The sequence below is a fragment of the Schistocerca americana genome, chromosome 9 (genome assembly GCF_021461395.2).
Source record: "Schistocerca americana isolate TAMUIC-IGC-003095 chromosome 9, iqSchAmer2.1, whole genome shotgun sequence".
NCBI classification, from domain to species: domain Eukaryota; kingdom Metazoa; phylum Arthropoda; class Insecta; order Orthoptera; family Acrididae; genus Schistocerca; species Schistocerca americana.
The window spans coordinates 181,812,491-181,826,396 of record NC_060127.1 but is presented as its reverse complement, the minus strand read 5'-3'; the positions used below and the strand labels follow the sequence as shown (position 1 = coordinate 181,826,396).

The window sequence follows — 13,906 nt, the reverse complement described above, 5'->3', positions numbered from 1 at the left end:
ATGTCTCTTGTTCATGAAATTTCATTGGCCATGCAATATAATAAGCTAGCCATGATGAAAGGGGAGAGGGTAGGAAAAAAACTGTTGGTTATCTAACTGGCTTGTCAGTGATTGGCGACAGTCTGCAAATCGGTAGTTGGGTTCTGGCGTGTACAAGAACGCACTGACACGTCTCCTCTCCCCGTCGCTGTGGACATCTTCGTAGAAGGATCTGAACAATGGCTCTAGCTTCTGCACTTCTGCACTGTTACGCCCCTGTTCCTGGCTACAGTATTTAGATGATAAATTTGTTAGCTGGAAATACAGAGAGGGAGAGTTGAGAAGCCTCTGTCAGCATTTTAACAGTCTGCATAGGAATATACACTTAACTTATGAAACAATGACACATTACCTTTTTTGAACATGGAGGTATATGGAACTGTGGATGGTACACAGGCATACTGGAAGCCACTATCACCCAGCTCAGAAGTATTCAGTTGATGACTGCCCGTGCCGACTGGATAAGTCACACTAACAACATCAAAGAAGAACTGAGGAAGCCACCAGAAGCCGAGCACTGATCCGCAGACAGCCGCCGATCACTGACAATCTGGCTAGCTCACCAGCAACTTCTTTCCAGCCTCTCCCCTTTCATCATGACTAGCCTATTATATTCTAGAGCCAATGAAGTTTCACAAATGTGACATATTTACACCAATCGTATGCAATAAACAGAGCCACCTCTTCTCCACCAAAACCAGTCTTGTCCTGGGAAAGGCCATTGTAATATGGTTGAAACATTGGTTTTACAGTTTATAATTGTTTTGTACAGCGAAGAGCTACAACAACCAGAAGAATTTTAATCATTATTTCTCATAATTTCCTATATCGTGTGATGCTGTAATAAACCATACTTTTTATTGAGGTGTATCTGTAAATCATATTAAATTTCCAGTGTCGGAAGCATATGTCAGAGCAGCCGAGGCTGAAGGGCACTGCAGGCCCCGGTGGAGTCCACGTCAGTATCAACAGGCGGATTGAGATGCCTCCGGCCTTCCTCTTCCCTGAGACAGATGCACCTCCCTCAGATTTGGTGCACAGCTCTGCCTCAACTGTGACGTCTTCATTACCGACACCAACAATGACTACCTCTGTGAACTCTGCTATTCAGGTAATGTTGTGTTTATGGTTACAGGAACTTTCAACAAACAGCCTTTCCTCTCTAATGGACCACCCTTTTGCCTGTTGTTTCTCATTTTTAGTATAAATTGAAGGTTTGATTTTCTTGAGCAGTTTGATTTAGCAAGTTTTAAGGCTTTCCTTAATGCCTACTTTTGACATTAGTTGCTGAAAACTAGGGCACCTGGAGATATATGCTTCCTCTTCCTGTCAATTTTGAGGGCTCTGACTGTTTTCCTTTTTGTGTTTAAATGCAGTGTGTCAACTCCTTGCATGAAGGCTTCATGATTTGGTTTCATAATGTTTCAAACAAATACTAAAAATGTACATACATGTATTACTTTACAGTGTTGTCAGCCTGACATCCACAAGGTAAACAGAGAATGCAAGATTTTTGCTGTTTATGAGAGAATAAGAAACCTGGTAATTAGGTAACTTTCCCACCTTAAGAATTGTTCAACTGTTGAACGAGTTAGTTTTGTTTGACTGTTTTTCACCTTGGATAAAGTTATTAATAATAATGGGAACTTATATCTGTAGCCTGAAGTTAAATTATGTCTCAGCCCACAACACAATGACCCCATTAAGGTGTAAAATATGTGTTTTAGGAAATGAGGACTGGTTTAAACTGTAAGCTGTACATCTTCCCAGTTACAAAGAAGAAAAATGAAACTAACCAAACTTAAAAAATGTGCAGTGGAAAATGGCACTACCTGGCGGCCAAGCAATGTTTGTTTATGGCTCTGTAAATTTAAGTTATATATACTACAATTACATGCAGTTTACCACTACTGCAAAAACTATACATACATTAGTTGTTTCATTGCTATTTGCCTGATCTAGATGTACATTTCTATTGTTCTGTTACTTCATTTACTTTAGTTTTCCTAGCAATGACTTATTTTATTTTATTTATTTATTTACCTATCTTTATTCACTTGAGGTATTATTCCACAATGATATAGATTTGTAAAGGCAATATATTACAAATCAATGGGCCCAAATATAACACACAGTGTAAATAACATGGTTTAAGAGGACAGGACAGGAAGTCTACAGACACAGGACAGGTGGCTGGCCATGGCCATAATTAAGGAACCATCTCAGCATTTTCCTTAGTGGTGTAGGAAAATCATGAAAAACCAAAATCAAAATGGCCAGACAGAGCAGCTCTAACCTCCCGAATATGAGGTCAGTTCCGTAACAGCTGCACTGCCTCATTCAGTGACTGTTGTTTGTATAATGTTCCTTCATTTTCACACAAATTGTTTAAGTTAACTTGCAGTATAAAACATAATTTCTTTTTTCACTGTCCATACATGTGGACACTCACTGATGACTCCTGGGCTGGTGCTGGTCACTTGGGATGCAAAACATAGTTCCACTTTCCACTGCCACTCAAGTTAAGACACGCACAAATGATTCTCAGTCTGGGGTGATGATACTTTGCCCCTTGTCTCAGTTCCAGATTACATATTCAACTATGTGCTACTGTACACCTGAGGAACAAAGCCAATGGACATCACCATCCTGCATTACGCATGATCACTGTGAAAGCAATAAACCATAATCATGTACTGAAATATAACAAGGTGCTGTAGTTATCCCATTTCATTACTATCCACTTCTCTGAGTCCTCCAAGTAATCTTTATTATGCATTACTTGAGAAGAACATTTTCACTGCTTTTTTTATGCAAATGTGTTTTAGTAATCTTTTTCCCTTCCATTGGCAGTTTTATCCCAGTATAAAATGCTGTTTTGAGTTTTTTGTTAGTCTTTGCTGGGTGAATGTAAAAAATGACTCCAGTTATGCATAGAACTATTAATACAAATCAAACAATGGAAACTCTGGTGGGAATATCAACAATGTCGGAAAAGACTGATTGCTACTTACTGTAAAGAAGACACATTAAGTTGCAGTCAGGCACAATTAAGACACACAAAGCTTTTGGCCACAGCCTTCATCAGTTAAAATTTTCCGTAATACGCACCACAGATTGGCATCAAGTAAGGATGACAAAGCTTTTTAAATAGCTCTTTACAACTACTACTTCCAGTTATTATTCTGTTGGGTCCTTTCTGTGGTTTAAAACCTGTGTCCATGTTTTGTGCCTTCAATTTCCAGAAAAGAATTCTTTAGCTAAGAACTGAGTGTATGTAGGTATAGACCACCACAACTGTTTAATCAATCCTCCATTTTATTCCTATTACTGAGGCAGTATGATAACATGCTCACATCAGGTGTTCACAGCCTCTTTGTGCCTGATCTTTCATATACTTCCAGTTCTAACAGTTTTTATTTTTAATATGTTTGTTTGTTAGTTACATGTTTCTTGTTTATGTATCTGTAGCCTACAGTTGAAACTGATCCTTGTGTGTTAGCTTTGAGAACAATACTCCCTTCTTCACAGAATGCTCTCAACAGATGACTCCATGTCAGCCTAGAGTTTGACCTGCCACTCTGACTTTTTCAGATTTAATTTGACCAGAACTTTCTTACCACCTGAAAAACCAATGTATGGTTATGAGAATTACAATTACTGTTTTCAACTGTAAAAATTTAAGTCAGCAGTTCTAGGAAGTGTGCCTCCTGAAATTAATTCTGCTCTTTGACTAGTGAGAATTGAATTTTCTATTTCATAAATGGATTACAGAAACTTCAAGTTTAAACCACTCTTTTGAGCTACAGTTGCTCAATATTAATGAAGTTTCTCTCACAAAACATGAAGAAATTCTGCTTATGTGTAAAGGCTGTTAACAGTACCAATGTTTCTGTGAAGACACCCATGGACAAGACAGGGACTGAAACTGAGGGATAGCGCAGCAAAAGTAGAAATGCTGTAGTGCATTTTGAAACATTCCTTCACAATGAAAAATCCAGGATGTTACCCCAATTTAATTCTTGCAAACTGGACAGATGAGTGTTGTAGGTATGAGTCAGTGCTGTTGAGGAACAACTGAAATCCCTAAAACTCAACATAGCTTCAGGCCCTATAGGAAACTATGCCAAGTAATTAGAAGAAAGAACAGGTCTTACACGCCTAAAAAAAAAAAAAAAAGGTATCCATCCACAAAAAAGTCTTCTAGAACCTTAGGACATACTCTGAGCTCAAACATAGTGAGTTGTCTCAAACAGGATGTCCTCCCCCATGCCAACTGCATGGGTTCCAAAAACATCTCTCATGTGAAATTCAACTCCTTCATATGACATCTTGTTAGCCATGGGCGAAGAAAATCAGGTAGATTCAGTATTTGATTCCTGAAAAGCAACTGACTCAGTACCAAACCTAGACTTACAATCAAAAGTATGATCATACGGGATATATAGCAAAAATTATTGTTACTGGATGGAGTAGTTCTCATTAGGGAGAATGCAGTATGTTATATCGCATGGAGAGTTATTGACAAATGTAGAAATGACTACAGGTGTGCCCTAGGGAAGTGTTTCACAATCATTGCTGTTCATATTGTGTGTTAATGATGTTGCAGACAATGTTAATAATCTCAGACTTTGTGGAGATGATGCAGTTATGAAATACTGCCAGAAAAAAGCTGGACAAATATTAAGTTGGATCTTGACAAGATATCAAAGTGTTGCAAAGACGGCAACTTGTTTTCAGTGTTCAGAAATGTAAAATTATGTACTTCACAAAACAAAAACTACAACATTAGTGAGTCACAACTGGAACTGTTCAAATCATACAAATACTTGGGTGTAAAAATTAGTAGGGTTAAGAAGCAGAATTGTCATACTGGCTCAATTGTAGATAAAGCAGGTATAAGACTTCAGTTCACTGGTACAATACTAGGAAAATACAGTCAGTCTAAAAAGGAGATTGCTCACGAAATACTCCTGTGACCCATCCTAGAATATTGCCCAAGTGCATGGGATCTGTACCAAATAGGACTAACTCAGTATTGAATGTATACTGAGAAGGGTAGCACAAATGTTCACAGGCTTGTTTGAACCATGGGAGAGTGCCATGAAGATGGTTAACAAACTGGCCAACTAACCCAGGGAAACCTACTTATAATGTCTCAAGTACAAGCTCTAAAAGATGGATTTAACAATACATTAAAACTCTGTGTGTATTGATTCCATAGGGGTGATGAGGACATCATTATTTCAGTTACACTGCACACAAATGAATCTGAACAGCTATTCTTCCCAGAAGCAGCCTCAATAACTGTTATATGGGAAGTAGGCTTACCCTTTGCCATGCAATTCAAGGGTTGCAGGTTTGCAGAGTATGGATGTAGATGTTTAGTCACCTTCCACGATTCCCTGTGCACGCACGCACACGCGCGAACACACACACACACACACACACACACACACACACCTAGAAGAATCATGTGTTCATGTTGTGTTTTGTATGGTGCTGCAGGGAAACAGTGTGGTCACTTCCCTGGTGACAAACAGCTCACCAGATGATGATGACCGCCTCACAGCTGGAGTGAATACTGAGCAGGATGATTCTGCGGGTGGGGCGACTCTTACCCCCTCGCAGCAGCAGCAGCAGCAGCTTGCAGAGAATAACAGTGCTGTCAAAGCTGAAGATTCCTCTGAGACAAACTCGGATGAACAACAGCAGCAACAGCAGCAAGGATTGAGTGTCCAGCCAGGTAAGCATCTGTTTCCTACTGAAAAAGTAGTGAAATAGCATTTCATAGGCCATGTAGAAAAGGAGGTGGCCTCTAGGTATAGGATCTCTTGTATTAAAATGTTGTGCCACAGTGGAAACATTTCAGCTGAGGATTCTGCAGTTGGAAGCAGTTTTCTATCCCTTTAACAAAAAGTTTCTAAGGAGATGTGTGGCAGCATGGTAATGTTAAACACTTGTATTGATTGCCAAAATAATTTTGTCATCACATGATGCATCCTTATCAAATATATGGAAATGAATACAGAGTATCTTATCACTTACTACTCCACAATACCACTGCCTAAAAATAGTTTTTCATTCCTTTTTTTGGCACTCTTTGGTATGTTAACTATGGATCCCACAGTGTACTGTGTTAGTCCACATGCTAATGCAATTAACTACTGAGTGTTAAGTTCTTAGGGAGTTGGACATTTGTTGGATATCATATGGCTGACTGTCATTTTTCCCTCACTGTATTTGCGAGTGGAACGGGAAAGGAAATGATGGGTACTGGTACAGGATACCCTCAACCACACACCGTATGGTGGCTTGTGATGTATGTAAGTGTAGATGTATATGGTGATGTAGATTAGAGTTCTTTCGTAACTCTGGAGAAAGTGTATTTTTGTGTGTGTCACTGGGTCACATAGTGAATTTAGACGGAGAATCTTGAGGAACTCAATCATTTTTAATAGTAGTGAATATTGAAAGTGGTATAAACATTATTGATAAATAAGTTGTAGGAATGGAAAGAGACAAGGAACATTAATCGGAGAATTCATAAGAATAGATTAAATTAATGAGTTATTAAGGAAGTGGTGGTATTCACTGAAAGTAGCTTAAGCACATAAGGTTAACAATTACTTGTGAATGATTGGAAACAATGATTTTCTATACAATGTTTAATTCAAGTTTTTGTAAATTCCATGGTGAAATTTCCAGACTGGCATAAACAGAGTGAAAACAATATTGTAAGAATGTTAACAAAGGTGAGTGTGAGCTGGAGTGTGAGACAGTTAAGTTTTGTCCAGCAAAATTACTGAATACAAACCATATAGATTACATTACATATTAACGTACAATGAACAGCAATAAGCACACCCATTCTAAGGGTAATGCCTTGTCAATGCAACCACATTCTTCTGTCACTGACTGTTAATTTCTGTTCCATGTTATTGTCATATACTATCCTATCGTATATTGTTCTGTCCTATCCTTGATGTCTAATAAAATGGGCAGAGGGTAAGGGGGGGGGGGGGTGGGGGAGAGAGAGAGAGAGAGAGAGAGAGAGAGAGAGAGAGAGAGAGAGAGAGAGAGAGAGGGGGGGGGGGGGGGAGTAGTGGGGCAAAAAGATAAAAAAGTTATGGTGTGAATAAATAAAGAAAAGGAAGAAAGAAACAGTTATTTTTGGAATTTTTGGTTGAAGATGGTGTTTGGATGTGAGGATATGTGGATATGTTTGATGGTAAATTCCCATCTCCAGAGTTCACGTAAATGAATATCAGATGGGATGATCAAAATAGCCTATGTAGTGTAACAGGAACTTGAGACATACTACAGAAGATTTTTTTGTAACTGTTTAACAGTAGTCCCTCCTTTTTAATGTTCCCCAACCATATACCTTTTCTTCATGAGAAAGGAGCTATTGATTCTGAAAGTTTCATTTGTTTTTTTCTGCATTGTATCCAGGAAGCCTGATACCTCTAGTTCAAAGTACTTTATTTTATGTTTGAATATGGTTACACATAAAAACAATGCATCTTGCAGATGAGCATGTGAACTATCATACCTCACACAGAGATTTATTCATCATCATGTTATTTTCAATATCTTGCAGAGCTTCTCAGAATTTATGCTTCAAAAGGCTTCCGCAAAACTTTTGCAGAATTCATCATTAGTGTTGTACTGATGCTGACCCAGATAGGATGGGATTATTCCCTGTGATGGGTTAGTAAGATACAAATCACATCTGCGACTTTCCTTACACATACTCTTATAAAAATATATTCTGAACAGGGGCAATGACGACATTCGAGCTCGTATAATAAAAATCAGATAACTACAATTCCTCTTGTGTGAGCTGTATTATATTGCACATTCATTGGGAAACAACACAGTCAAGTGAAGCACAGCATTTGGAAATTGTGCCAGAAAAGAATGATGGGTTGCAACTCGCTGCTTCACTACATCGTCAGTCAGTTCACTGACAAACATCAGTCTCAATTCTTTCACTTTAAAATCTTCTTTAATGAGGTGAATGTGGTGCTTTATTGTTTGCCATGATAACTGAACTGCAGCTGCTCATGAGTTTCATTGAGGCTGCTCATCTGATTGAGCAACAGCAGCACAAGTTTCCTCTCATGTTTTCTTATATCATTGATGAGATTGGGTCTTGCCAAAGTGATCTCTAAATGAACTCAGTATCTTTGACATTGTTTTGTCGTGCCTCCTCCCCTCCCCCACCTCCCCATATACATGCAGTTAATCACTTCTCAACAATGTAACTGTGTTGGACCTGGTGGTCTACCAATGAAGCACATGCCTAGTAACAGAGAGGTTGCGGGATAAAGTTATGGTCAGATCATGTGTTTATCAGTCTTTGTGTCAACATAGCCTTCACCCCTCAGCGATGTGATGAGGCACCACAAACCACGTGTGGTTTTGATTCCCCACTAAATGGACCATGATTTATTGGCTATGAACTGTAGAATAAAACTGAAGAAACTGCAAAAATAACTGAAGAAACTGCAAAAAGGTAGAAATGTAAGGAGATGGAACCTGGATAAACTGTAAGAAGCAGAGGTTGTAGAGCGTTTCAGAGAGAACATTGGGGAACAATTGACAAGAACAGAGGAAAGAAATAAAGTAGATGATGAGTAGGTAGCTTTGAGAGATGAAATAGTGAAGGCAGCAGAGGATAAAGTAGATAAAAAGATGAGGGCTAATAGAAATACGTGGGTAACCCGAGAGATATTGGATTTAATTGAGGAAAGGAGACAATATAAAAATGCCATAAATGAAGCAGGCAAAACTGAATACAAGTATTTCAAAAATGAGATCGGCAGGAAATGCAAAATGATGAAGAGGAATGGCTAGAGGACAAATCTGAAGATGTAGAAGCATATTTCTATAGGGGTAAGATACATGCCATGTACAGGAAAATTAGAGATACTTTTGGAGAAAAGAAAATCACCTGTATGAACAGCTCAGATGGAAGGCCTGTCCTAAGCAAAGGAGGGAAAGCAAAAAGGTGGAATGAGTGTATAGAGGGTCTATACAAGGGTGAAGTACTTGAGGGCAGTATTAGGGAAATTGAAGGGGACGTAGATGAAGGTAAGATGGGAGATACGATACTGCATGAAGAATTTGACAGGGCACTGAAAGACAAGTTGAAACAAGGTCCTGGCAGTAGACAACACTCCATTAGAACTACTGATAGTTGTGGGAGAGCCAGCCATAAAAAACTGTTCGATCTGGTGAGCAAGATGAATGAGGCAGCAAATAGCTCAGACTTAAAGGAGAATATAACAACTCCAATTCCAATGAAAACAGTTGCTGACAAGTCTGAAAATTATCAAACTATCAGTTCAATAAGTCATTGTTGCAAAATACTAATATGTATTCTTTGCAGACAAATGGAAAAACTGGTAGAAGCCAACCTAGGGGAAGGCCAGCACAGATTCTGTAAAAATGTAGGGACATGCGATGTAATACTGACCCTACGACTTATCTTGGAAGAGAGGTTAAGGAAAGGCAAACCTATGTTTATAGAACTTGTGGACATAGAGAAAGCTTTTGACAAAGTTGACTGGAATATACTCTTTCCAATTCTGAAGGTAGGAGGTGTAAAATACAGGGAACGAAAGGCTATTTACAATGTGTACATAAGCCAGATGGCAGTTATGAGTTGAGGGGCATGAGAGGGAAGCAATGCTTGAGAACGGAGTGAGACAGGGTTGTAGCCTATCCCCAATGTTATTCAGTCTGTATGTTGAGCGAGCAGCAAAGGAAACAAAAGAAAAATTTGGAGTAGGCATTAAAATCCATGGAGAAGAAATAAAAACTTTGAGGTTTGCAGATGACTTAATTCTGTCAGAGACAGCAAAGGACCTAGAAGAGCAGTTGAACAGAATCGACAGTGTCTTGAAAAGAAAATACGAGATGAACATCAACAAAATCAAAATGGGGAAAGTGGAATGTAGTTGGATTAAATCAGGTAATGCTGAGGGAATTAGATTAATAAATGAGACACTTAAAGTAGAAGATGAATTTTGCTATTTCGGCAGAAAAATAACTGGTGATGGTCAAAGTAAACAGGATATAAAATGTAGACGTGTGATGGTGAGGAATGCATTTCTGAAGAAGAGAAATTTGTTAACATCAATTATAGATTTAAGGGGTGTTTGCCCATGTGCCAGAAGTCTCTTCTGAAAGTGATTGTATGGAGTGTAGCCAAGCCTGGAAGTGAAACATGGACAGTAAACAGTTTAGACAAGAAGAGAATAGTAGCTTTCGAAATGTGGTGCGACAGAAGAACGCTGGTAGGACCTGTTCTGAGGCATCAAAGGATCAACTATTTAGCGTTGGAGGGTAGCGTGGAGGGTAAAAATTGTTGAGGGAGACCAAGAGTTGAATACGCTAAGCAGATTTAGAGGGATGGAGGTGGCAGTAGTTACTCAGAGATGGAGGCTTGGACAGGATATAGTAGCATGGAGAGCAAAATTCTGTCTTCCTGCAATCTTTTATTCTTATTTACAACTGCCTGCCATTGTCAGTCATGTAGGAGGCAATCGATAATCAGTGGTGTAGTCTTCTTGTGGGAACACTTTAACCCTGATCACAAATATTTGTACATCAGTAACTAGTTTCAGCAAATAAAATCACGAACTTCAAATCTAAATTTTTTAAAAAACAGATTACAGGCCACAGAAAGAAAAAGACTGCATAGCAATAAAGTTACTTACTAATTACTGTCTACAGCGATCATTATAGTTAGACTTTTATCATAACTGTGTCTTACAATTTAAATGTAAGAGAGATTAAAGACATAAGAATGGTAACTCCATGTTAGAATATCAATAATGTAAGAAAAGGTAGTCCTACTTACTGTAAAGATGACACATTAAGTTGCAGACAGGCCCAATTAAGACACTTACGCATAAGCTTTCAGCCGCAGCCCCCATCAGAAAGATAGAGAAATACATATCATTCATTCACACAAGTGAGACCATCTCATGCATAAATGACTGCCAGCTGCAGCAGTCAGTGTCCATGTTTGTGTGAGGTGAGCTTGCTTGTGTGAAGGAATGGTGAGTGTTTCTCTTTCTTTTTCTGATGAAAACTGCGGTTGAAAGCTTATGTGTAAGTTTCTTTTAATTTTGCCTATATGCAACTTAAAGTGTCATCTTTATGGTAAGTTGCAATCTATCTTTTCCTGTATTGCAGAGATTAAAAGTAAGTATATGGGTCGATACCCACAATCAAAAATATTTACACATACACACAAAATATGGCTGTAATAAATGCACCTCACAGTAAAGGCATTATGTTATGCCCCACAATACTAATTAATGTGGTAGGTACATCAGAGTGGTGTAATAAACAGGTACCACAATACACGTGATGTAGTACAATGTCAAAATGCAGTTACGAAAAGATGTCTAACGATAAACATTGATGTAGACACTATTGCATTGTACTAAGTGGTATGTTTCAGTATTGCTATGCAGTCTGTTTTCTTGCGTATATTCTGTTGAGTTGTGGCCTGTAACCTGTTTCTTAAATATTTTCAATTCAAAGATGGCAGTTTAATTTGCTGAAACTAGTTATCTATGTACAAATATTTGTGATCAAGGATAATGAGTGCTGTGCCAAGTAGACTATACCATTTGCATACTTTTTGTTGTTGCAGTAAATTATCCTTTCAATACAAATGTACATTGAGATCTTCTTTTATGTGCAGGTGGTGATTCGGCAGTGGTGAGGAGGAAAGGTAACCTGAAAGTGGGGACAAACAGTGGCAACACGGGATCTGGCAATGGCAGCGGGGAGGGCAAGGGTGGGCAGCTACGGCGGGTGAGCTTTGACCCGTTGGCGCTGCTGCTGGACGCCAGCCTGGAGGGTGAGCTGGAGCTGGTGCGTGCTACGGCGGGCCGCGTGCCCGACCCCAGTGCTGCCAATGACGAGGGCATCACCGCCCTGCACAATGCCATCTGCGCAGGGCACCTTGGCATTGTGCGCTTCCTCGTTGCCTTCGGCTGTGACGTCAACGCCCAGGACAGTGACGGCTGGTGAGGCTCCTGTCCTGTTTTCTTTCTACCTAGTTCTTGGCACACAATGTGTGAAACTGGAACATCTCTAGCAGGGATGACATCCATTCGTATGAAGAAGTGGACATTTGATGCCTTTGCTTTTGAAATTATTGACATTCGATGTCTTTGCTTTTGAAATTATTGACATTCGATGTCTTTGCTTTTGAAATTATTGACATTCGATGTCTTTGCTTTTGAAATTATTGCTACAGGGTAGTGATTCTTGTGGAAAATCCTACAGTTCACAGGGAATTAAATTTCATCTGGAAAATTGGCAAAATCTGAGGGTACTTCAGGAATTTTGTAATTTCATGTTTTTAGCCTTACGTTGGAATATAATTCTATTGAGATTTATGAATCACAAATTTTGAAATACTTAATATTTAAATGTGTGTTATTTGTTTGAATATTAGCCCATTTAAATTATCAGCTTTTAAATACTGCAGCCGCACGGAATCAGCTGAGCGGTCTAAGGCACTGCAGTCATGAACTGTGCGGCTGATCCCGCTGGAGGCTCGAGTCCTCCCTCGGGTGTGTGTGTGTGTGTGTGTGTGTGTGTGTGTGTGTGTGTGTGTGTGTGTGTGTTTGTTCTTAGGATAATTTAGGTTAAGTAGTGTGTAAGCTTAGGGACTGATGACCTTAGCAGTTTTTTAAAACTTCAGTTAAACTAAAGCTGAGAGAAAAGAAGACTCATTACTGTGAGATGCTAAACTCCCCCAACCCACTCAACATTAATTTCTTAAGAGCTTCTTATCACATCCTCTTTATTCCAAGTTTTCTCGTGGATGTGAAGGCTGTAATCACCCATAGTTAATTTTTGATCAGCAAAAGTGGGGGACCATGTTTTTAGTTACATGCTTTCTTTGGGGTATCAATATTCTTGATAATCTTGATCCTCTATTGCATAATGTTGCCATTTTGCAACAAACAGTAAGTTTACTTAGAATGTTAAGGAAACCACTTGTATATGCATGATATTCTGTTCTGACAACACACACTATCTGGCTACATCGAGCTAGTTCAAAATCACTGATCTTTACTGAAGCTAGGGTGTACAGAAACACATGCAAAAGCAGCTGAAGGAACAAATTTGAGGTATGTAAGATGGTGCGTGCTTAATCATTACACAGTTTGTTTTGACATCTCTCTAACTGAATGATTATTAATTAATCAATATTTTGCCATATGACAATCAAAATTAAGTCAAAATTTCTGTGTTCAACTGTTGCGTATCAGACCCTACCACTAGGTATTTTTTCATTGGAATTGGTTTCCTAACAGGAATTCATGCAGAAGAGAATTAAACACTTGATTCATTGATCAGAGGTCTGCTACGCCCAAGTATTAATGATAAAGAAAAGTTATGTATGTGCAATATTATTCCAGTGTAAGCACTCAAGTTTGTGATTTGTGTTTGCCTGTGTGCTATAGTTAACCACTGGTGACTGAATGCTCTCTTGAATTAGTTTTTCACTTTGACACACGGTACTGTTTTATGACTCTTTCATTTCACCATCCATTAATGGATGTTGGAGAATAGGATTAAAAAACTATCAAATACAGTTAATTGTACAATTCAGAAAAATAAATATTTCAGTAGTTACTAGAAAATTTGTCAAAAAACATATAAATCTATAATACAATGCAATGCATGTGAAAATTCTTAGTCTGTTTTAGCCACACACCATAAAAAGGAAACTAAGTTTACAGCACATATTTAAGTAGATTACATTACTGCAATGAAGATGTGCAAAAGTCAGTTTTTACGCAATATGTTATTCGATATTATT

The 13,906-nt window shown here is 38.6% G+C and overlaps 1 protein-coding gene across 1 annotated transcript in view; it reads left to right on the top strand.

Moving 5' to 3' along the window:
• Positions 1-13,906, top strand: part of LOC124551046 (apoptosis-stimulating of p53 protein 2-like) — a 454,884-nt gene that overhangs the window by 422,764 nt on the left and 18,214 nt on the right. The window contains exons 14-16 of the mRNA XM_047125910.1: positions 935-1,150; positions 5,548-5,785; positions 11,768-12,095. Coding sequence (XP_046981866.1) covers positions 935-1,150; positions 5,548-5,785; positions 11,768-12,095 — 782 coding nt within the window. The remainder of the gene's footprint in view (positions 1-934; positions 1,151-5,547; positions 5,786-11,767; positions 12,096-13,906) is intronic.